The 24,425-nt window shown below is 38.8% G+C and overlaps 1 protein-coding gene and 1 long non-coding RNA gene across 4 annotated transcripts; both read right to left on the reverse strand.

Moving 5' to 3' along the window:
- Positions 1 to 1,695: 1,695 nt before the first annotated feature.
- On the reverse strand, positions 1,696 to 19,958 carry SARAF (store-operated calcium entry associated regulatory factor). Of its 3 annotated transcripts, XM_077849007.1 has the most exons (7): positions 19,051 to 19,105; positions 14,624 to 14,702; positions 12,828 to 13,006; positions 10,098 to 10,515; positions 7,711 to 7,840; positions 6,470 to 6,624; positions 1,696 to 4,646 (listed from the first exon to the last, which is right to left on the reverse strand). In XM_077849007.1, exons 2-7 carry the CDS (start codon positions 14,631 to 14,633, stop codon positions 4,621 to 4,623), a joined length of 918 nt encoding a protein of 305 aa, XP_077705133.1. In that variant the 5' UTR covers positions 14,634 to 14,702; positions 19,051 to 19,105; the 3' UTR covers positions 1,696 to 4,620. The 3 variants fall into 3 exon arrangements, with proteins under 3 accessions (XP_077705133.1, XP_077705132.1, XP_077705131.1); XM_077849006.1 differs by lacking the exons at positions 14,624 to 14,702; positions 19,051 to 19,105 and adding an exon at positions 19,689 to 19,958 and having other exon boundaries at positions 6,470 to 6,564; XM_077849005.1 differs by lacking the exons at positions 14,624 to 14,702; positions 19,051 to 19,105 and adding an exon at positions 19,689 to 19,956.
- On the reverse strand, positions 9,342 to 10,091 carry LOC144284469 (uncharacterized). Its single transcript, XR_013352879.1, has 2 exons — positions 9,907 to 10,091; positions 9,342 to 9,848 (listed from the first exon to the last, which is right to left on the reverse strand). It is a non-coding gene; the product is annotated as an uncharacterized LOC144284469 (long non-coding RNA).
- Positions 19,959 to 24,425: the final 4,467 nt, after the last annotated feature.

A 24,425-nucleotide genomic window follows, 5' to 3' on the forward strand; every position in this document is an offset into this window, starting at 1 on the left:
AATATACCTACCAAGGCAGTTGTGGCATTTTGACCTTAGTGTGGGCCACCTTTGAATTCATATCCAGCCAACTAACCAAACTGTTAGAGCCCTCTCAAATCCCTTGAACTAAGATACTGAATCCAGAATCTGTTTTGTGGGCCCGTATCAATAAATTTGGCCTAATTCAACTTCATATTTTTCCACAATTATCCTACATCCTTAAGATATATTCCCACATAGTCACCAGATTTCTATCTAAAGATTTGAAAAATTATGCAGTTCTTTTGGTATGCAGTGCACCTTGTGGATTATACTTTGTACTTCACCCTTTGGTACCTGCTGGGACAGGAGTCCACTTACAGTTGAAGAAGCAAAATAGGGTGGTGAGGAGAATCAGTAATGCCTTGCAAGGAACACCTCTAGAAAGGACCACAACAGGTGTTCCAGGCAAAGTGGGATTAACATTCTCAGACAAGGGTGGAAGTGTTACTTCTACTGGCAAAAAGGATTCAGCAGAATTTAAGAGTTCAACAGCCCAAACTTTATTGGCATCTCCCCATATGTCCCCATTCCACTTTTCAGGCTCCCATTCTGTCCTAGCCAGTGCCCTCACTTTAACAGGAGACATTGCTTGAGGTTGGGAATTCATGTTGTTAATTCAGCCATTTGCAGGATGAGACTGTGGGTTTGATTTTCAGAAGTCTCAGTCCTATGGTTAAGGAGGTAAGGGTTTCTTTCAGATAAAATATAAAAAGCTTTCAGGTCATTAATGTGAAGCTTCAGCTGGGAATTTGAAGCACTGAACTCAGACTTTTTCTTCTTTGTCCAGCTCAGTTGGGAGCAACCAGCCAGTCCCATCCATTTTGGTCGAACCTTGCTTGACTAAAATGCTCTAAGGTCAGATTTGAAGGGGTATATGCACCCCAATGTTTATAGCAGCATTATCAACAATAGCCAAACTATGGAAAGAGCCCAAACGTCCACTGACTGATGAATGAATAAAGATGATATGGTATATTGGGGGCACCTGGGTGGCTCAGTCAATCATCTGACTCTTGACTTGGCTCAGGTCATGATCTCAGGGTTATGGGATCAAGCCTCACATCGGGCTCTGTGCTCAGCAGGGAGCTACTTGTCCCTCTCCCTCTGCTCTTCTTCTTTCTCTATATATAAATAAAATCTTTTTTTATGTGGCATACATATACACAGTGGAATATTAGTCATCAAAAAATGAAATCTTGCCATTTGCAAGTACGTGGATGGAGCTAAAGTGTATTATGCTAAGTGGAATAAGTCAGAGAAAGACAAATACCATATGATCTCAGTCATATGTGGAATTTAAGAAAGAAAACAGATGAACATATGGGAAGGGCAGGGCAAGAAGGAAAGAGGGAAACAAACCATAAGATAGAGAACTGAGGGTTGATGGAGGAAGGTGGACAGTGGGATGGGTTAGATGGGTGATGGGTATGAAGGAGGGCACTTGTGATGAGCAAAGGGTGTTATATATAAGTAATGAATCACTGAATTCTACTCCAGAAACCAATATTGAACTATATGTTAAATTAAAAACTGACCATTTTAAATGCTAAATCAGAAACTCTCAGGGTTGGGCCAAGCAATCTGTATTTAAAGCCCTCTAGTGATTCTGATGCTCCTTCAAGTCTAAGAACCACTGATTCAACAGAACAGATCAACAGGGAGGAACAGCAGTTGGGAGTCAACCACAATGTTTTATTACAATTAGCCAGTATATGTTGCTTACAATGAAAGAATCTTAGGAGATTCATCATACATTAAAGGTTCTTAGTAGCAAACAACAGAAAATAACTCTACTGAATTGGGCAAAAAAGGAATTTATTAACATTTGTATTAAATAGTTCAAAGAACCAACGGGAAGGCTGAAAAACCAGGCTTAGGAAGCGGCAGGTTTTCGGGCATGGGCATCTAGGTAGCTCACAACCCAGCCAACACATACCACAGCAATTATCCAGTTAATATGTCTTCCTAGGAGGGGAACCTGGGTGGCTGAGTCAGTTAAGTGTCTGCCTTCAGCTCAGGTCATGATCTCAGGGTCCTGGCATGGAGCCCCATGTTGGGCTCCCTGCTCAGCAGGGAGTCTGCTTCTCCCTCTCCCTCTGCCTCGCCCCCTGGCTTGTGCTCTCTCCTGCTCACTCTCTCTCAAACAAATAAAATCTTTTTAAAAAGTACATCTCCCAAGGAAGTATCACCAGACACTCACCAATACCTCCACTAAATCTTTGACTATCACTGCTGGGAATAATCTCTGAACTCCTCTAAGGTCTTTGTGCCATTGTCTCCAAAGACTTGGAGGAAGCATCTGACAGAAATATTGACAGAATTTAGTCACATGACCATGCCCTAGCTGCAAAAGGCAGGAAGAAGTAGTATTTGGCCTTCTTCCCTAAAAAGCTTAGAGTAATAAGAAAGATCTACACTTAAGAGACAATTACAGCAAAATGTACTAAGTACAAATAGTGAAAGTGTGTACAATGTGTTATGGAAAAACCATAGATAAACTTAAGACAGTCTTGGAGGACTGGGGTCAGAATCCAAGAGATCAAGGAGCTTCAGAGAGAAGCATTCATGAAACTACAGAAACACATCTAACTGGTTAAATTGCCAGCAATCCCATCCTAATATCTGAAGTCCTGCCGAACCATCTTGTGAGTAAAACTATAAAGTTTCACCTCTTTCTCTTTTTCATGCCCACCCACCAAGGAAGGCCCACCAAGCTCCCAACTTCAGTACCTTTCTTTCCCTTGGTGCCATCCCTACTGGGGACTATCAACCCACTAATGAAGCCCAGTTGTATTGTCTTTCATTCTGAGTCTTAGATTTCCACAAGTAACAAAGAAATGTAAACATATAATAAAGGAGGAGTGGGGGTTGGGGGTGGACGATCTTGAGCCCGACTGCCCAGTTTCTTTCCCTTCCTTCCCTCCAGTCTTTGAAAGAGCCTCAAAGAACACCGCTAGTGTTCCTGAGAGTAATCTAAAGCCACTATTCACTCATTATTTTCTTAAAATTCCAATGGACCTCAAATAATGCGTCCAAAAGTAGAAATTGAACCTGAAACTAATGTAACATTGTCTGGCAACTATACTCCAATTAAAAAAATCACTTCATTAAAAAATGAACAGCAAATTTAATGTGCAGATCACTATCACTGGCACAATCTACAGCAGTTTTAAATTAACAAATTTTTACTTTGCTCTCCAAGTAAAACATACTCAGTTCAAGATTATTGATTCCTATAGCAAAAAGTAAATTAAAATCCAAAATACTAATAAGCAAATGGGGAAAATGGTAATAAACTGGATTTTCTTTTATTCCATCTCCTTTTATAAGGAGAAATGGAGTAAGGATTTAGTGCAACATAGTTAAATATTTTTTTCCTCTGTGACATAATTGAAGATTTCTACCGAGTTTTCCTGATGAAAGGAAAGGGCAGTTTATTTAGCCCCTAAATCATATTTTAAAGAATAAACAAAGTTTTGTTTTTAAATGATTCCTAAAAGGTAAAAATAAGCCTTTCAGGTTGCAGAGCTCAACTAGGACAAATGGTGCAACCTTTGTGAGTTGGGAGGCTTGGAGATTTCTTCTTTTTTTTTTTAAGCCATTTTTTCACAGAGGATTCCTTCCACACCATTTCTGAATTACTTTTTTGAAGACACTTACTGAGGACTGGTAGCTAAGGCAAGAGTACCATGGGAAATTAGGGAGATAGCGTTACTGCGTGAACCCCTTTTCCTTTGGGAAAAAAGGTCAAAAGGGTTACACCATTTTGTGTCAAAGCTGGTAGAAAGAATAAGAATTAAACCCCTTATTTGTTTTTATTTTTCCTGTCATTTTAATGTAAGATTGAAACAGTCAGCGACAACAACATTGGAGGTCCCACAGAGGGCTGCATGCTTTTGCAAGTAAGACACCTTTGTTAACACATTTGAACTTAATGAATATGGGGGTTTCAAGCATTTTTGTCAGCACACAAATCATTCACAACCACCTTCTAAGATACTTATTTTCTACCTTTTCCAAAAAAAAAGGGGAGGGGTGTCATTCTCACTTACTTGAACCCCACCACCACTGAAGGATTCAAAGCTCCTGGACTCAAAAGTGGTAAGAACACACAGGTAAGTATAACTGGTAGTCCCAAGCTTGTTTGAAATGTCTGAAGAACAGTAAACACTACACAACAAATACCAAATTGATTATTATCGTTTTTATAAAGTAACGATTAAAACCCTGTAAGACTGACACTTTCTGTACCCAGGGTGTAATAGTCATAAAGCCTTCATTCTTAATGATATCAGGTTTTAGAAATTAACATTTTTTGAAAGCTTTCCAAAGTAGTCATCGCTTTCATAAACTATACACACAAGTGCACATTACACTAACATACGATTCTCTACAGAAGCATCTTCTCATCTAGTAGCTCTTACGTCTCAAGTAATAGAGCATAGAAAGCAATAAGGACCAAAAACAAACTCCCCTTCCCCGGTTGTTAGCAGGTAGTACTTGGTTTTTTTGTTTTTTGTTTTTTGTTTTTTAAAGAAAGTGATGAAAAAAATCAGAAATTTTGCTTCCAGCGTTTGACTTCAACTGTTTACTTTCTTATCGTCTTCTGGTACCACCATATCCTAAAATGAGAAGAGTAAAATTTATATTCACTTTTAAAGATGCACTGGCATTGCTTATAAAACTACTACAGGAATACATTTGTTAACAAATGAATAAAAAAACATGAGGGAATGAGGGAGCAAGTGGGGACCCTCCCAGTCACCCAGGCATCAAGTTGACTAGACTCCAACATGCTGCTTTTGGGAAACCAAAGAACAGGTATCCTATGGTAGGACCAACATGGTATGGGCAATACTCAATGTCTAAGCCCAAAAGCAGAGAGGCCAATGGAGCCAGCCATGCCCTGTTCCTATCACAACTCCAGGGACAAGAGAAATACTCTGGGGGCAAATTTTAGGCTTCCAAACGTAAATGTTACTTAGTCCACCTCCCCCCCACACACACACATACTCAAATGCACTAACAGTTTACAAGATGACAAGTGTTCCCATCTGGAAAGTCAAATTTTTTTCAGGTTTTCCTTTAGGCTATTTGGTAATGTTTAATGATTTTCTTCATATAAGTCCCAAAGACTTCTAGTTGATATTTATGGGGTTGTTTTTACAATTTTTGTTCCCACTAAGAATGAGTTTTCTTGTTGTGTTATGTACTATGTAGCTGTATTTTTATATATCCTCCCAATCACTATGTCTCCTTCTTCTCCTTCAAAGTAACCACTACCTTAACATCTAACACCGTAGGTTAGCTTTGCTTATTTTTAAAGATGTATATAAAATATGAATGTTGTAATCATATTCAAATATATTCCTTTGTGTCTGGCTTCTTTCTTTTCTTTTTATATTTGGTAGATCTATCTTCATTATTTCATACAGCATTTATTCTCTCTCCCTGTTGCATTCCACTATATGGCCATGACTCAATTTATTCATCCAGTTTGCTGCTGTTGGCTACATGGGTTTTTTCTAGTTGGAGGCTATTTGGAATAAAGATGCTATGAACATTCTCGTACTTATCCTTCAGTGTACAAATGTATGCATTTCTGTTGACATATATCTGAGAGTGAAAATGCTGAGTCTTGAGTATATTTATGCTCAATTTTAGTAGGTAATGCCAAACATTCTTCTTCTTTTTTTTTCAAACAGTCTTTCAAAGTGATTGTATCAATTTATATTCACACTAGTACTAGGAGAAATTCACTCTTATACTTTAAAACATATTTAAGTAAGTCTTCAGTCATTATCAAGAATGAATATCTATTCTATAACTTTCCCCTGCTGAAGAGGACGAACGAAATCCACAGCAATCTATTACTACTTCATTACTCATGTCCTCCCATCCTCTGTTAATTAGCTGGATGTTTAAAAACAAATAGTTATTTTTAAATTTTTTATATTATATCTTTGCTTTTTACAAAATTCCCTCTTAGCATATAGCAATAAACATTACCACTGTTATTTTTGACAATTATTTAAATTAAAGGATGGATTTATTTATTTACTGGATTTTACTGAATTTTAAAAGTTCAAACTTCTACCTAGAAAATTCCATCTTAGAGCTTAAAAAAAAGAAACCTAGAGGTCATAGAATTAAACATATGTGGAAACCAACGTTCAGGAAGGTTTAAGGTAAAACCCCGCTTAGCAGCAAAAGTAAGTCTAAACCAAATCCCTGTTTGATTTTTAAAGAATGTTTAGATGTGAGAGGAAAGAACGAATCTGATCTATATTTTAATCTCAGTTAATTGTGCTATTAATATTTCCGATGAGTATGCCAAATAAAACTATTATTGCTAATATATAGTTAATAACCATCTTCTTAAGTTTCAAAACTATCTCTGTACTTCACTGCTACATAATAGGAATTTCTGTGTTTTCACTCTTACCTGACGCTGTTCTGGTTCTTGTCTCTGAGCTTGATGATGCCGAATAGCTACCCGAGGTTCCCCGAAGTGGTGAGTAAGCACGGCTATTCCATGTGCTGGAGTAGGAAGGAGGATGAGATGGGTAGTACCATGAGTCTGAAAAGGGTGTTGCTGCTCTATTAAGACATAGACACATATCAGGCATTTTTCTTGTGACTTTTAAATATCTTCCTATTCCTATATTCTCAGAAAAAAATACCTTTAACAAGTGTTTTTTGGGGATCCCTGGTTGGCGCAGTGGTTTGGCGCCTGCCTTTGGCCCAGGGTGCGATCCTGGAGACCCAGGATCGAATCCCACATCGGGCTCCCAGTGAATGGAGCCTGCTTCTCCCTCTGCCTGTGTCTCTGCCTCTCTCTCTCTCTCTCTGTGACTATCATAAATAAATAAATAAATAAATAAATAAATAAATAAATAAATAAATAAGTAAGTAAGTGTTTTTCCTCATTGTTCTGGTATAATATGAAATAAATACATACTATTTGTATTTCTGATATTGTATAGTCACTGCCATGGGGGGCAAAGTGACAGGAAGAAAAGATTCTTTCTTCCAGAATTCATTCAGATAAAATCTAAAATTACTACCAATAATAATGAAGACATCCCGGGCAGTCTGGGTGGCTCAGCAGTTTAGCACCGCCTTTGGCCCGGGACATGATCCGGGGGACCCGGGATCAAGTCCCACATCAGACTCCCTACATGAAGCCTGCTTCTCCCTCTGCCTGTGTCTCTACCCCCCACCCCACCCCACCCCTCTCTCTTTCTCTCTGTGTCTCTCATGAATAAATGAATAAAACCAAAAAAAAAAAAAAAAAATGAAGACATCCCAAAATCTGGCTCCAGGCCCTGTTTCAGCTTTTTTTCTCTTATCATTCTCCTACCAAGCCAGACTGCTAACTGCTCCTCAAATACTATGTTCTTTCCTGTCTTCTCATTTTCTCAGATGTTTAAGTAAACAGTCTTTTTCCTATCTCATAATATCTTTAAGGATGACATTGGGAAGAAGAAATATAATGAAAAAAAAAAAAAAACAACACAGACAACAGTACTAATGAAGTCCGTACAGCAGAGAATCTGATTTAATAGGATAATGTCACCATAATTTATTTTCCTTAACAAAACCAAATCCAGTCAACCTGCAAACCAAAGAAGCCTCTAAAGAAAAGTGGAATTAAAGGGCTAGTGAGATCAATGCAAAGCATACCTATTGCTGCCAAACAAATATCCTAATATTCCTCCAGTTCCCAAGCCAGTCCAGAACCCTGGTCCTGAATTGTCAAATCCTTGTTGTCCTGTGAAAGCACTGCCAAAACCAGAAGTTGCACCATGTGGTCCTAGAAATAAAAAAATGATTACATATCCTCACTTAAAACACAGCCCACAAAACCAAAAAAAACCATGGCATTTAAAATATCTTATTTGTGCTATTTATTATTAATACTCAGCCCTCAACTCATAAACAAGTTACAGTCAAAAAGTGTATTTTTTTAAAGAGGGGGTGACTCTTGATTTCGGCTCGGGTAATGATCTCAGGATTGTGGGATTGAGCCCCACATCAGGCTCCCTGCTCAGCAGGGAGTCTTCTTGAGGTTTTCTCTCTCTCCATCTGCCCCTTGTTCCCTGCCACATACTCTCTCTCTGAAACAAATAAATCTTTTTTATTCTTTTAAAAAATATTTTATTTATTTATTCATGAGAGACACAGAGAGAGACAGAGACATAGGCAGAGGGAGAAGCAGGCTCCTCACAGGGATCCTGATGTGGGACTCAATTCCTAAACTGGGATCACACCCTGAGCCAAAGGCAGACGCTCAACTGCCAAGCCACCCAGGCATCCCAAATAAATCTTTTTTTTTAAAGGGCATTCATACAATACTGATCTATAACTAAGGAGCACCTTTCCCACAGACATGGCAAAAGAGGGATATATTTTAGAAGGGGGGGGGGAATAGTTCCCTCCTGTAAAGTTACGTTTGTCCTGCTCAGGATCAGCTACTGAAGATGACGCCCCCCCTCTGAGTTCCTTCCTTTGCATTATGAACATCTGTAAAAGCTTCAGGTGTCGGCTGTACTTGAGTGTCTAATGGATGAATCCAAGTGGAAGCAGCAGCCAGATATTTTGGGAAGTCAGAACTTAAAGAGACCAAGAAAGTATCTTCTGCTTAGAAGAAAATTTTCTTTTTTTTTTAATTGAGGTATAGCATACATAAAGGAAAGTGTGCTAATCTCACATGAACATAATAAATTTGTACATATGTACCCATGCATGTAATCACTACCTACATCGATAAAACATTTCTAGGACCCCAGAAGGCTCCTTCATTACAATTCCTGATACCTACCCACATTAGAGATAAGCATTACCCTGAATTCTCTTACCATACTTTAGTGTAACCATTCCTGAACTTTATATAAATGTAATCATATACTACTCTTCTGTGTCTGGCACAAAATTATATCTTTGAGAGTCAACCCCCATTACTGCATTACATCAGTTTTTTGTTTTGTTTTTTTTAATTAATCTATAGTATTCCATTGTGTAAAAAAAATCACAATTTGTCCCATTCTTAATGTTTTGTTGTCTTTTTTTTTAAGATTTTATTTATTTATTCATGAGAAACACACACACACACACACACACACACACACAGAGAGACATCAAAAGACAACATTAGCAGAGTGGGAAGGCAAGCCACAGACTGGGAGACAGTATTTGTAAAATACCAGGTATTTATCTACAATATGTGCTGCCCAAATAAGCACTAGAATATGTAAAGAACTCTCCTACAAATCTGAGGAAAGACACACAACCCAATTTTTAAAATGGACAGAGACTTGAACAGCCATTTTATTATAGAAGATATCCAGATGTCCAGTAACAATATGAAAAGGTGCCTGGTATCATTAGTCTTCAGGAAAATGCAAATTAAACCACACTGAGTTAGTTCATTATTAACCACCATATCAGCTAACTTTAAAAAGACAGAGTAGCAAGTAATGGCAAGGATGTAGGAGTTGAATGGTACTTGATGGTAGGAGTTAAAATAGAAAATACTTTGGAAAACTATCACTGCCTACTAAAATTAAACCTCCTCCTCCCCTATGACCCAGCAGTTCCATTCCTCAATATATACCTAAGAGAAATGTATGCATTTGTATACAGAAAGACATATACGGAATACTTACAACAGTTTTATTCATAACAGTCAAAAACTGGAAGTAGAATGTCCATAAACATTAAGAATGGGGGATCCCTGGGTGGCGCAGCGGTTTAGCGCCTGCCTTCAGCCCAGGGCGTGATCCTGGAGTCTCAGGATCTACTACTTCTACTTCTCCCTCTGCCTGTGTCTCTGCGTGATCCTGGAGTCTCAGGATCTACTACTTCTACTTCTCCCTCTGCCTGTGTCTCTGCCTCTCTCCCTCTGTGTCTCTCATGAATAAATAAAATCTTTTAAAAAATTAAAAAAAAAAAAAAAGAAGAAGATGACATATCTGCTTTGGTTTCCCAATCCAACTACTTTGTATTTCAGAAACCAGCACAAGATTCACTATCTCCCATCTACCCTATTTAATGCCATTAGAGAAACATACCTGTGTATTCAGACTTAAAGCCTGAGGGAGGGGGTCCTGCTGAGTTGGTGAATCTCTGATAATGATAGGAATTTGGAGGATACTCAGAATAAGGTGGAGGAGAATCTTGACCATCACTAAGGAACAATTTATAAACTCCATAAGCAATAGCAAGTAGTACCAGAATGGTAATCAATCCACGGATGCCACTAGAATCTGGGGAGTACAGCTTGTCATAATAATTAGAGAAAGAGTTAAAGCCATGGTTTTTCCCAGACTCTCTCAATTTCTTCAGGCCAAGTTCTGTGTAATCTAAGTTATACTCCAAGCCACAGGAACCTCTTAGTACATACTGGTCTTCAGAGAATTCATAGCCTTCACAGCTCACCATAGTTTTTCCAAATTTATACGCAATATCTAAATCGGTCTTACATTCCCACTGTGAAGAAAAACAGAAATAGATTATTAGAATCAAAAATTTTTTTTCATTTAATATGTACTACTTGGGCTATATAGCTGTCATAAAACTGCAAAACAAAGTCAGGGAATGACAAAATTTAAAACAGTGAGTCCTTCTGTGTCAGGGAAAAGTAACCTCGGGATTTCAAAGCTAGATACTAAGTACCTGAGTGTTTATTACTATTCCTTAATCTTTACATATATATGTAAGCAATTCTTTTGTACATATTAAACACTTCACAATTTTCAATGTTAAGCAAAATTTTTAAATGTCAACTTTTTGCACTGTTTTTCAAGATGTTTTCTTTAAAAATAAAGGTTTGGGGGGCACCTGGGTGGCACAGTCAATTAAGCAACCAACCAACTCCTGGTTTCCACTCAAGTCATGATCTCAGGGTCATTAATTGAACCCCGCCATAGTAGGCTCTGCACTCTGCACTGAACACACTCCGCTTAAGACTCTCTCTCCCTCTGTCTCTGCCCTACCAGCACCCCATGAGTGCTTTCTTTCTCTCTCTGAAATAAATCTTTAAAAAATAAATAAATAAAAGTAAAAATAGACTTTTTTTTTAAGTTAAGACTCAAAACTCAGCATCATATATGAGTATCTGGTAACTACATATAGTATCCGAGAGATTATATAACCTTCTGAGAAAAACTTTCTGCACAAATTTTATAATACTATCAACTAACTTTCCATGGTCCAATCCTGTAAGTCAATTCTCTTAAAAAAAAATTTTTAAGTAATCTCTACTCCCAGCATGGGGCCTGAACCTCACAATCCCAAAATCAAGAACCACATGTTCTACCAACTGAGCCAGCGAGGTGCCCCATTTCTTAAAAAAAAAAAAAAAAAAAAAAATTTACGATATTTAGAAAAATACAAAAAGAATTCATGCTATCCTCAAAAATTTCTACCTTAAAGTCCACTACCCTTACCTGCTTACTCCCTCTCTTGCTCTCTCTTAAATAGATAAAAATCTTTAAAAAAAAAAAAGTCTGAGTTTATTTTGAGCTAAATAAGTAATATATTTCTTTAATAGCATTTAAAGAGACACAAGCTAAAATAGATCTTCTGCATTTCTTTAACTTTTTGGCCAAATTATCTTCCTCTCCCAAATTTCAGATATGCTATTGTATTTTTTTATAACAGCTTTATTGAAATATTATTCACCTATCATACATTCACCCATTTTGATGGTTTTTAGTATATCCACAGTTGTGCAACCATAAGCCCAACCAACTTTAGGATATTTTCATCACCGCAAAAAGAAATCTCTTATCCATTAGCAGTCACTCATTTCCTCCCAAACCTCCCAGCCCTAGGCAACTACAAATCTTTTTTTTTAATATTTTGTTTTTGTTTTTAAGATTTTATTTATTTTTTCATGAGAGAGACAGAGAGAGAGAGAGAGGCAGAGGCAGAGGCAGAGGGAGAAGCAGGCTTCTCCCTCTGCCTATGCCTCTGGACTCTATCCCAGGTCTCCAGGATCAGGCCCTAAGCTGAAGGTGGCGCTAAACTGCTGCGCCATCCGGGCTGTCCTACAAATCTGTTTCTATGGATTTCCCTATCCTGGACATTTCATACAAATGCAATCATATAATATGTGACTGCGCTTCTTTGACTTAGCACAATGTTTTCACACATGTATAGCATGTATCTGCCCTTCACTCTTTTTATGGCAGAATAATATTCCATTGTATGGATATACCACATTTTGTTTATTCATTCATCAATAATGGACATTTAGGATGTTTCTGTTTTTTGGCTATTATGAATAATGCTGCTAGAAACATTTATGTACAAATTTTTGTGTGGACATGTTTTTAATTCTTTTGGTTTTATACCTCATAGTGGAATGACTAGAGCATATAGTAATTCTATGCTTAACCTTTTGAGGAACTGCCAGTCCAAAGTAGCTGTACCATCTTATATTCCTAAGAGTCCACAATTCCCAATCATGTTAACATTATTTCTCAAAAGTAGGTTGGTATTCTTTGAGGAATGACAGTAAAATGACAACTAGCAGAGATCGCTGACCCCTACTCCCAAGTATGTATAGTTTTAAAAATTTACTATCTTAGAAGAAAATTCCAGTGAATATTTCCAGGCTTTAAAATCAATTCATTTCTTTTGGAGTATGTTCTTCCAGAAAATGAATAACTGATTTATATTTATATATTTAACTTGAGATTTTTCTACATGTCTTTCCAAAATATACAAGTAATATCCCAATAAACACTTTATTGAATAAAAATTCGAGTTAGACTTATCAACATAATGAACATTACCTGTACATCATAACCATCCCAACCTTTGTTCTGACATTGTATGACTTTTGGGGTGTAAGAATCACATCCAGCTGTGCCTCCAACACATTTCAACTGTGGGATTGGATCCAGCCTACGAGAGGTGGTATAGCGGTCATGATGGAGGGTAAGAGCTTTTATGTCCCGCAACAATATTCTGTCTAAAACAAGAACATAGATAAACAGGTAGTAAGCATACTGTCATAGAAAGTCATCCTAATAAAACCCGTCATAGGAAAACTTTCAAAAATAAGTGGGTGTACAATTCTATATTGTTACTCAAGCAAGAGGGATGTCTTGATTTCAAAATATTTACCTCCCAGGTATCAATTCTCAGTAAGATAATGAAAGATATTCACCACCAAGAGAAAATAAAACAGAGAAAGACATAAACACCAGAGGACTAAAGAAAGAATAATGGCATACTGAGGGACAAGGAAACCCCAAGGAGAATGATAAACAAAGACAGCAGGATGACAACCATAGGCCAGGCAGAGAGTAAGAGTACTGCTCAAAAAGGCTACCAACAAAATTCCCTGTTGCTACCATACCATCTTTTTTAAAACCTACGGAAAGAATGTCCAGGTGAACCCAGCTTTGGTTTTTATCTGTATTTGGTTTGTCTTGACTTTGAGTTGATGGAAGTTCCTCCTCTTCCCCCCACCCACCCCGTGTCCTACTACCTGGGATCAGATGAAGGACACTCGTATCACTCCATAGAAGCATTCTGGCTTTAACCTATTCCTGACTGCCACAGATAAACCACGGTAACCTGAGAAGCAAAAGATAAAGAGCATCCTACTCCTTCTGACCATACTTCTGCCAGATGTACAATATTGGACTACTAGAGCTTTCAAAAGATGCCCTAATTATGGGGAGTCCTGTGTTTCCCATATCTTTCCGCAGTGATTTCCCCAAAAGCAGCACTTAAAATCTCAGGAAACCTGAAGCCAGAAACTTTTTTCACACTGCTAAGAAAACAGCTAGTCAGTTTCTCAAAAACTTTTAGGGTTTTACCACAAACGTGGGTCAAAAAATCAGAATAAAAAAATTATTCATTCAAAAATCAGTTAAGTAGCTACCTCCAGGAAAGGAAATGTACTTAGGAAGGAACATGCAGAATTCTTCTAACGTTCTTTCTCTTAACTGAATGGGACTACATTGATGTTCGTTTTATTCTTCTTTAAACTATTCATGTATTTTTAATTTATTCATTTTTATATATGATATATTTCAAGATTTTCTTTTAATAGTGAAACCCACTCTTCCTCCAATTTCACATTTCTGTGATAACCCAAATTAACAACCTAATAAATACTTTTTTCTTGCTTACCCAGACACATATACAGGGGTTGTTTTGTTTATTAGTTTATTTTTATAAAAACTGAAACATACAGTCCACATCATTCTTCGCATGGTTTTTCCACTTAATCATACATTGTGGACATTCCCTCCTATCAGCAGATATAGATAGTATTTATACTTATTTACCAAAAAAGGACTTAATAGATGCAACTAAGCTGAGATTATCAGCCGCATTCTCACCAAAATGTAATAAAACTAGAAATATGACATAGAACATATAATAACATATATAACCAATAATGAAAAAACAGTTGAATATCAGTAGCAACAAAGAAAGTAAATTTCGACTACATATACCAAAATATACTATTAAACCTATAGTAGTCTAAACAATATAGTATTGGCAGAGGATTAGAAAAATTGATCATCATACACAATGTATAAAAATTAATCCATGATGGCTAAAAACTTACCATAAAACATACTACAAATAAAAAGTACTGGAAGAAAGCACAACAGAATATGTTTATGATCCCGGTACGGAGAATTCTTCTTAAGAGACCAAAAATAAAAGATTGACCAGCAAGATAAAGACTATAATTGATCAAATTATGTTCAATGTATGAAAATCCAGAATCCATAACGATACTCAAAGAGAATGCCAAAACCTCATTTGTCACTAAAAGTTACTACCTAAGTCCTTACTCTGAAAATCAGTAATTAAAGATTAAAAATTAAATTTTTATTCTTTCCCCTAGGAACTGTAATCTTAAATAGCCTCAGGGAAAACGGAAATTTCAACTTCACTGAAGAATAACACCTAATAAATGCAGAAGAAATGACAGAACTAGAAAAAGTCATCATTTTGTAATGCCCAAAGAAACTGATTCAGACAAGGATTTATTAGTTTTAAAATCATTAAGAGACTGGATATTGGTATGGTGCCAAGTAACATTACAAGAGTGCTTTCTGTAAAAATGTAATTTCATAAGGGTTATAAAGCCATTTTTAATCTACTACTTAATCTTAGCATCAATAATGGTAGAACAAATTGATATTACACCATCTACTATGATGTAATCCCCAAAAGTGTTTAACGTGAATTTTATCAATCCTTTAAACTTAACATCCTGTCTACAAGAAAAACAGAAAAGAAAAAAACAAGATAAAACACCACGAGAAAACAGAATCCAGAAGGTAGGATATTCTAAAGAACAACTGGGTCCATCCCCTCAGCAAAGCAGTATCTTAAAAAAAAAAGACTGTTCTACATTTAAGAAAACTTAAGGGAGAATACAATCAGATGGGATGCACAGGCCAGGACTGGATCTTGTTTTAAGACAGTTTAGACATTTCAGGCACAATTGTGACATCTGAATATGGAATGGATAATTAGTTGATATTAAGAAATTAAGATTCATTTTGTCAGGGGTAATGTTACTTTTACCTGTGGGGGAAAGTTCCTTTTTAATAAAGGGCGGGGATAGGTTATATTGAAGGATTTAGTGATGGCCTCTCATGATGCCTAAAACTGCACTGACATACCTGAACCTTAAATACAGAGTTGAAAGAAAACAGGAATATGTAAAGAAGACAACTTTCCACCAAAATTTAAAATATCTTTCCCATAATTCCTTCAGTAGACTGACTAGAATGACTTAGCACCCAGTAATTCTAGCAAAATGAGTATTTGGCTTTCCCAGTATTTACAAGGAGGTAGACAAGGAGAAGGTAGACCATGACTTCTAAGTGATCTTCCAATAGTATCTATCACACTTAGTGCAAACAGAAGAATTTTATTTAGAGTTTCTGGGCCTACAAAATCCAGAGAAATTCCCAAAATACAATCATGGTATAATAAGAGAATGTGATAAAACAGCTAGATATTTTATCAATTACCAAAAGTCAAAAGTTTTTTCTTTTCTTTTAAAGTTTTTTCTAAACCTGTAATATCCAATTAAAAATGAAAAAAGGAAACCTATCTCAAATTAGTGTCAAACTACATACATACATAAAATATCTGGAAATAAACTTAGGATCAATATGTGATCTATATTAAAAATACATATGTAATAAGATCTAAATAAATACAATACACTTCCCACCAGGAACCAAACTGGGATTTTTGGAACCAGGAAGAAATTATGTTAAAGGTCCTGTGGAAAAACAGATGTCTATAAATAACCAAAAATTTTTGGAAAAAAAACAAAACTGCTTTACCAGACAATAAAACTTACCATAAAATTACTATAATCAAGATAATATGGAATTAGAACAGAAATAGGCAAAGGAGGAGGGGATGGAGTAATTGGGTGATGGACATTAAGGAGGGTAATTGATGTAATGAGCACTGGGTGTTAAATGCAACTGATGAATCATCAAATTCTACCCCTGAAACTAATAATACACTGTATGTTAACTAACTTGAATTTAAATTTTTTTAAATAATAATAATAATAATAAAAAGAAATAGACAAGGGAACTATAAAACAAAAGAAAGCCCAGAAATAAATCCAGATACATGTGGGAATTCAATAGGAGATAAATGAACTTTTTTGGAGTACATGGGTGGTTCAGTAAGTTGAGCATCCAACTCTTGATTTCACTTCAGGTCATGATCTCTAGGTGGTAGGATCAAGCCCCCCACGGGGCTCTGCACAGGGCTCTGTATGGGGTTCCAAGCTCAGCTGGAGACAGATTGAGATTCTCTCTCTCCCTCTCCCTCAGCCCTCCCCCTGCTCATGTGGGTGTGTGTTCCCTGTCTCTCAAATAAGTAAAAAAAATCTTTAGGGATCCCTGGGTGGCGCAGCGGTTTGGCGCCTGCCTTTGGCCCAGGGCGTGATCCTGAAGACCCGGGATCGAATCCCACGTCGGGCTCCCGGTGCATGGAGCCTGCTTCTCCCTCTGCCTTTGTCTCTGCCTCTCTCTGTCTCTCATGAATTAAAAATAAATAAATAAAAATAAAAATAAAAGAATTTTAAGTAAATAAATAAGATATAAAATAAATAAAATAAAATAAAATAAAATAAAATGTCACAGCAGGTCATTTACACTTCCTCTACCTTCAAGTTTCTGATCAAATGTCACCTCAAAGGTCACCTTTTCCCTGACCAATGTATAATTTGAAAGTCCCACTTCTGCCTGTACACCCTGTCTTCCTTCCTGTGTTATCATTGTCCATACTGCTTTTCACGATCTGACATGGTACCTACCAATCTGTGTATTATCTATTTCTCCTCAATAAATGTAAACTAAGATGCTCAGTTTTGTTCACTGCTATATTCTCAACACCCAGAAAAGTAACTTAAATATAAAATAATTCCATAAAGAATTCTGAAAAGCCAGGTAATCGCTTTAGAACTGATACACTTTTTTTTTTCCAGGCAAACTATTCCTCTATGTTAGCTAAAAGCAAAGTAAGTGCATCCAAAGTCAAAAAAAAAAAAGGAAAAAAAATACAAATTAGGGAACGATTATTTTTTTACTATAAGGCTTGATAAAACTTAACCTAATAAAATACTTTCACAGAAAAGTTCCTCAAAGTAAATTAAGGTAAAGCAGAATTTACTCCGCAAAATATTTTGGTGCTTTTTGTTCCAGAACAATAGCTTATAGAGTAGATAGACTAAGGGCTACCAAGAAGTGGTTCAGCATTAATTTAAATTTGGTTCCTCTTTTAAAATCCCCCCCCCCCCCCACGACTCTTCATCTGTAAACATCCTTTTCTTTACTTAAGAATTGAGGGTTTGAGGCGCCTGGGTCGCTCAGTTGGTTAAGCCTACCACTCTTGATCTTGGCTCAGGTCATGATCTTGTGGTGGGGACAGAGCCTCAGGGCTGGGCTCCCTGCTCAGGTTCCTGCTGGAGATTCTCTCCCTCTCTCTCCTTCATCTCCTCCCCCTGCACTTGTGCTTACAGGAGAACACACACTCTCAAATAAATAAACCTACAAAAAATTTTAAAAAGAATTGAGGGTTCAACTAATGTTTCAATCCAGTTTTCAAACTATAATTCTGATCACAGTGTCCTCTTTAGGTACAACTTTCTAGGAATACATAAATACATGGACATTTAAATCCAATTTGGCTTTTATTACTAATAAAACATCCACATAAAATGAGTTACTCAAAGTCAAGTATTTGCAAACAGCAGCTTCTCTTCCATTTCAGCATTCAGAAATAAAATAGGATATTACAGAAGTAAATCTGTTGCTTAAGAAACATGGTCATTTCCTATCACCCAAGTCACAAATACAATATTGATACTTCTCATGCTTTTACATTTTCATTCTCCAAACAACAAAAAAATGTTTTAACTATTCAAGAGTCATTTTTATGTAATTCCAATTTGACAACATACATCATTAAATGGAAATCTGTATGTTTGTGTACATATACATACATAATTTAGGGCAGCCCCAGTGGCTCAGCGGTTTAGCGCCACCTTCAGCCCAGGGCCTGATCCTGGACACCTAGGATCAGGTCCCACATTCGGCTCCCTGCATGGAGCCTGCTCCTCCCTCTGCCTGTGTCTCTGCCCCCTCCCCCTCTCCGTGTCTCTCATGAATAAATAAATAAAATCTTTAAGAAATAAAATTACACGGAATATTATTTATCCTGTAAAAATTCTTAAGAAAATTCTAATAACAGGGCAGCCCGGGTGGCGCAGCGGTTTAGTGCCGCCTGCAGCTCAGGGTGTGATCCTGGAGACCCGGGATCAAATCCCGCATCGGGCTCCCTGCATGAAGCCTGCTTCTCCCTCTGCCCGTGTCTCTGCCTCTCTCTCTCTCTCTGTCTCTCATGAATGAATAAATAAATAAATAAAATCCTTTAAAAAAAAAAAGAAAATTCTAATAACATAGTAAAAAAAACTTTTCTCCAGAAACCACTCATCATGTATCACTTTTTAAAATCCAGTGTGCGGTGAAAAGCAATGGAAAAGCCGACGCATAACGAGATGAACTTCACTCCAGTGGTCAGAATAAGCAGCTTGGGTTCTGCTCACAGCAGGAGTACAGTCTACGGTTCTGCTAACCGACCTGCAAGGTTTGCATCCCTGCCCACTAAGCATGACTCACAGACTGCCGGTGCTGTGGCAACGGTCAGCCGTAGCAACAGGCAGCCATGACAACAGGCAGCGAACATGACATCAGACAGCCATGACAACAAAGCAAGAAGAGCAGGTGAGTGTCGAACTTTCCAGTTCATCTTAGGGATGAGGACTGCAGTCCGAGAAAGGGGCCGGCAGACAAATGTTGGGAGTCCAGGGGAGGGAGAAAGGGGACCGAAAGAATACAGAGCCGTCCGCCCCGCCGACTCCCTAACAGTCCCCGCTTGTCCCGGAGGACGTCTAGGGAAAGCACAAGGGCCAGGCAGGGCGCAGATGAACAGAGATGAAGATGGAAGTGAGCGTTAGAGGCGCAGGTGAACAGAGAGGACGACGGAAGGGAGCAGTTAGGGGCGAACGGCAAGGATCGGCCGCCGGGCCTCGGGGCGCTAGCTGCGGGCGACAGAGAGGGCCGGGTGAGGACAGCACTCACCAGGGTCATTCCAGCCGAGGGCAGGGCCCGCGAGCGGCAGAAGCCAGAGGAGGAGGACAAGAGCGCGGCGTCCAGCAGCTTCCGGCCCACCGCCTGCGGCCATGGCTCCAGGGGAAGGTAGAGGGCGGCTGCCAGGCGCTCCAGGGCCGGAAGCCTGCGGCGGAAGTCCGCGCGCAACCGCACGGCGACGCCGGGAGCTCGGGCCGCCGCGGGGGGAAGTCTCCCCGCACGGCCGCAGCGAAAGTCCGTGCGCAAGAGTCACGTCACTGCCACTGCGTCGCGCGGGAGAACGCGAGGGGACGCTGCAGGCCCCGCCCCTGGGCCTAGGCCGGCTGGGGGCGGGGCCAAGGGCAGGACGCTCCCGCCGGGGGCGGATGCAGAAGCGGGACGCTGGGCGCTGGGGTGGAAACGAGGGACGCGACCGTGTTGCGTCTGGTCTGCGGCTCCGAAAGGTTCCGAGGGAAGGTGCCGCGGTTGTTGAGAGTGAAACCTGCGTGCGGGGGAACCTCGGTGGCTCAGCGGCTTCGCGCCGCCTTCGGCCCAGGGCCTGACCCTAGAGACCCGGGATCGAGTCCCACGTCGGGCTCCCTGCATGGAGCCTGCTTCTCCCTCTGCCTGTGTCTCTGCCTCTCTCTCTCTCTCTCTCTGTGTGTGTGTGTGTGTCTCTCATAATAAAATCGTAAAAAAAAAAAGAAACCAACGTGCTGAAACCTCCATAACCTTCTTGAGAAGTTCCTCTGCATCATAAAACTTTGTCTTCAGGACCCAACATAGGGCCTGGCACATGACTCGTGTCCCGCTACTGTTTGCTAAGATTTGGGTGAAAGGTAGCAAGGAGATAGGCTGTCTAGTTTCAGAAGCCCAGAACTTTTACCTATCTCCTGGTACGTGGAGGCAGTAAGAACTTACAAAATACCAGGAGGAGAAACTACCAGCTAAAGAGCCAGAGAAAACAGTTCTAAGAGTGTTATGTTTGAGGTCTGACGGCCCTGGGTTTCCCTCATTCATTCAACAAATGAAGGTTGAATGTCTAACAGCGCCAGGCACTGTCTTAGGGCATGGAGGATACAATGTCCCAGTACTTGTGGACCTTACACTGAAGTGGGATAGAAAAACAACATTAAATAATCAGTAGGCAAAGGTAATAGGCAGCGATAAATGCAGTGATGAAAATCAAACGGTGTTACATTAGAGACGGAGAGGCAACTTCAGGGAGGCATCTCCTTCCTGAGGAAGTGATTTTGAAGTTTGAGACCTGAATGAGAAAGAACCAGTCATATAAAGGTCAGGGGAAGATCCTTCACGGCTTGGAGAACCGTGGGTGCACAAGCCTAACCATGTGTTTTGAGGAACAGTCATTCTTTTAAGTCAGCCAGTAACTTTATATAGGGAGCATCCACCAATACCTACAAGTACCTGCCAGGCATTGTTGTAGGCACTGGGGATACAGTAGTGAAAATACAAAATTCAGGAGGTGGGAGAGGCAAACGAGCCCAATTATGACTGAAGCAAAGTAAATTAAGGGAAGAGCAGAACAAGAGGAGGCTGGGGGAACAGTGGGGGCTTGGAGTGGGACCAAGGGAGACTGGAAGAAAGATCATAGAAAATTCTATTCTCAACATGTTAAGTTGGCAGCGACTATTAAGCATCCAGAAGGCCACGTCAAACAGACACTTGAATATACAAGTCTGCATTTCGAAGCTAAAGTGAGCTTGGTAGTCATGTTATCAAAATGAAGATGGTATTTAATGCTCAGGAAAAAGTACATAGGAATGCATGGGAAGAGAATTTAGATAGGCAAAGAAGGAGCCCCAGAACTAAACTAAGAGAACACTATTATTTGAACACTGGGCAGAAGACCATCCTAGGAAGAGTCTGAAAAGTAACCTCTGGCAAGGCATGAGAAAAGCCAGGAGACTAGCTGTATAGTTGCCGGGAGAAAGAGGATGGTCAACAGTGTCCACTGTTGTTGAAAGGTTGAATCAAAAAAGTCACCTTTGGATTTTGCAATGTAAAGGTCATTAATTACCTTAAGAGAATTGCTGTTATTTGAAATCACATGATTTGCCAAGTATAGTTATAGACAGTGATGAACAAAACATTAAAGTCAACCAACTTACATTCTGGTAGGAAAGAGAGTCAACAGATAATATAGTTCAGTTAAATAATAAGCACATTGAAGAACAAACCAGAGTAACACACACACACACACACACACACACACACTCTTAAATGCAGAAAACAAACTGGTGCTTACCAGAGGGGAGGTGACTGGGAGGATGGGTGAAATAAAGGGGATTAAGAGGTTTCCGGTTATAAAATAAATAAGTCACAGAGATGAAAGTACAGCATAGGGATTATTAGTCAGTAATATTGTAATAATGTTGTTTGGTGGCAAATAGTCACTACACTTATCAATGTGAGCACTGACTTACGTGTAGAATTGTTGAATCAATATGTTGTATGTCTGAAACTAGTATGTTAATTATACTTTGATTTTTAAAGATGTTATTGATTTATTTATGAAAGAGTGTGTGAGGGACAGGGGGAAAAGCAGAAACAGAGGGACAAGAAGACTCCATGCTGAGCTTGGAGCCCCAGGCAGGGCTCTACCCCACTAACCTGAGATCATGACCTGAGCTGAAACCAAGAGTCAGTCACTTAACTGACTGAGCTACCTAGATGCCCCATACTTCAATTTTTAAAGAAGAAGAAAACATCATAAAATGAAGTGCTATAATAAATAGGATGTCCAGAAAGGGTACTAAGAAACTACCATTTGACCTGAGACCTACATAATAAGAGTCAGCTTCTTAAATCATCTCTGTGACACATCAATAGGAATATGTGAACCTGATTTGGGTCCTGATTCAAAGAAACTAGAAAATAAATCACATTTATGAGACAATTGGAAATTCTAACACTGACTAGGTATATGATTTTAAAGAACTGTTTTTTAGGTTTCATAAATGTACTATGGTTATGTTATTCAATGGTTCTTTTAGAAACATACTAAAATATTAGAGATGAAATTATTTCTGGAATTTCCTTCAAAATAATTTTGAGGAAAATAATATGGGAGGTCGGGGAAGAGGATGGGAAGTATAGACAATATAACATTGAACATGTGTTAAGCTTTGAAGGTAGTTGATGGTACCTGGGAATTAATTATACCATTCTGACTCCTTTTTATATATTTAATTTTTCCAGAACTTTTCAAAACTAAAACTAAAAGCTTCCCTGAAGTTTCTCTGACTTGATCTGTAAGAATTAGTAATTCCCAGTACACAAAGTTGTGGAAAGGATGAAATCGGATGTTTAAAGCACAGGCACATACCAGTTTCACAACAAACAACAGTTCTGTTCCTCTCACCCCCATCCCCATCTTGTGAGTTAACTTTGGAGGATAAGAAGCTATTCTGAGTAACTTTTGAAACTATGTAAGGTAACACTGATTAACTATTTTGTTAGAATACTTAGGGAACCTTTAAAGGATATAACATCAACTAACGTTAAGGATTCGCCTTAACATTGATGGGATGAGTAACTGGGTATCATCCTGTAGTTGGCAAATTGAATTTACTTATTTATTTTTTAAAGATTTTATTTACTTATTTATGAGACAGAGAGAGAGAGAGAGGCAGAGACACAGGCAGAGGGAGAAGCAAGCTCCATGCAGGGTGCTTGATAAAATTTTAGATTCCTGGGCTCTGCCCACAAAAGTTCTGATTCAGAACTCCTGGGTCTGGAGTGGGTCTCAGGAATTTGCATTTTTAGGAAACATTCCAAAGAATTCTGTCGTAGGTAGCTTTTGAGATACATTTGGAAACTGTTTTTCAAGTCTCAAGTGCCTCTAGACATTATCTGTAGACCAAAATTAGTCCTTAGGGTAGTGAGGGTTTTCTTGCTAGTAACACTGTGGTTCTCATAGAAAAGTCAAAGGAACATAATCTCATAAGATTCCATGAACATGGAAGCAAAAGAACATAGACCCTTCTAACCGGAAGAACAATCCCAGTTGCCTGTTACTATCATCTAGGATGAGTATCTGCAATACCCAACCCAACTGTCACAAGAGGAAACTAGCACTTAACTCAGCTACTGGGACTTGTGGAAGCCCCAAAAGGCTTCCTCAAATGTGATCTTTCTCCCTATGAGCCAAGCTATAAGTCTGTGAGATAAGAACCGATCACTCTCACCACCACCAATACCATCACTGCTGATGAGGTATCTCTGTTATGTTCTCTCAATCATCCTGCTTTCAAGGATGAATACTGTGGAACAAAACGAGAAAGATGCTAATGCTATTTGGGATGAAAGCATTTACTTCTCCAAGAATTTCACCTCCTTTCAAGATGGTTGGGGAGAAGGATGCATATACCTGCTTCAGTTTGGAGAAGAGCTGGTGGTTCACAGACTGTCTCAAGCGGCAACATTTCTACAGCATATGTTCAAGTGTGCCTTGTGTTTTTGCTACTACAATCCTTAAATGGAAACTCTTCATGATTCAGAAGGCTCCAGAATTTTTTGCACTAACTTGAAAAGGAAAAAAAAATTCTACTCCTCCACAAAATATCGATAGATTTATTGGGGGCATTAAGCCTCAAGAGATCTGTTTTTGTTTTGTTTTTTTTAATTATGATTCAACACTGTAGGTAGTGGAGAGCAGCAGGGTAGGATGATGCCTTCGGGGGGAGCCCTGGGTGGCTCAGTGGTTTAGCACCTGCCTTCAGCCCA

The sequence above is a fragment of the Canis aureus genome, chromosome 15 (genome assembly GCF_053574225.1).
Source record: "Canis aureus isolate CA01 chromosome 15, VMU_Caureus_v.1.0, whole genome shotgun sequence".
NCBI lineage: Eukaryota > Metazoa > Chordata > Mammalia > Carnivora > Canidae > Canis > Canis aureus.

Coding starts and splice junctions, on each gene's coding strand:
- SARAF (XM_077849005.1), bottom strand. CDS start 19,791: ATGGCCGCAGGCGGTGGGCCGGAAGCTGCTGGACGCCGCGCTCTTGTC. Junction 7,841..10,097: donor CTTTAAGTCTGAATACACAG/GTATGTTTCTCT, acceptor TTTTATTTCTAG/GACCACATGGTGCAACTTCT. Junction 6,625..7,710: donor TATTTGTTTGGCAGCAATAG/GTATGCTTTGCA, acceptor ATGTCTTAATAG/AGCAGCAACACCCTTTTCAG.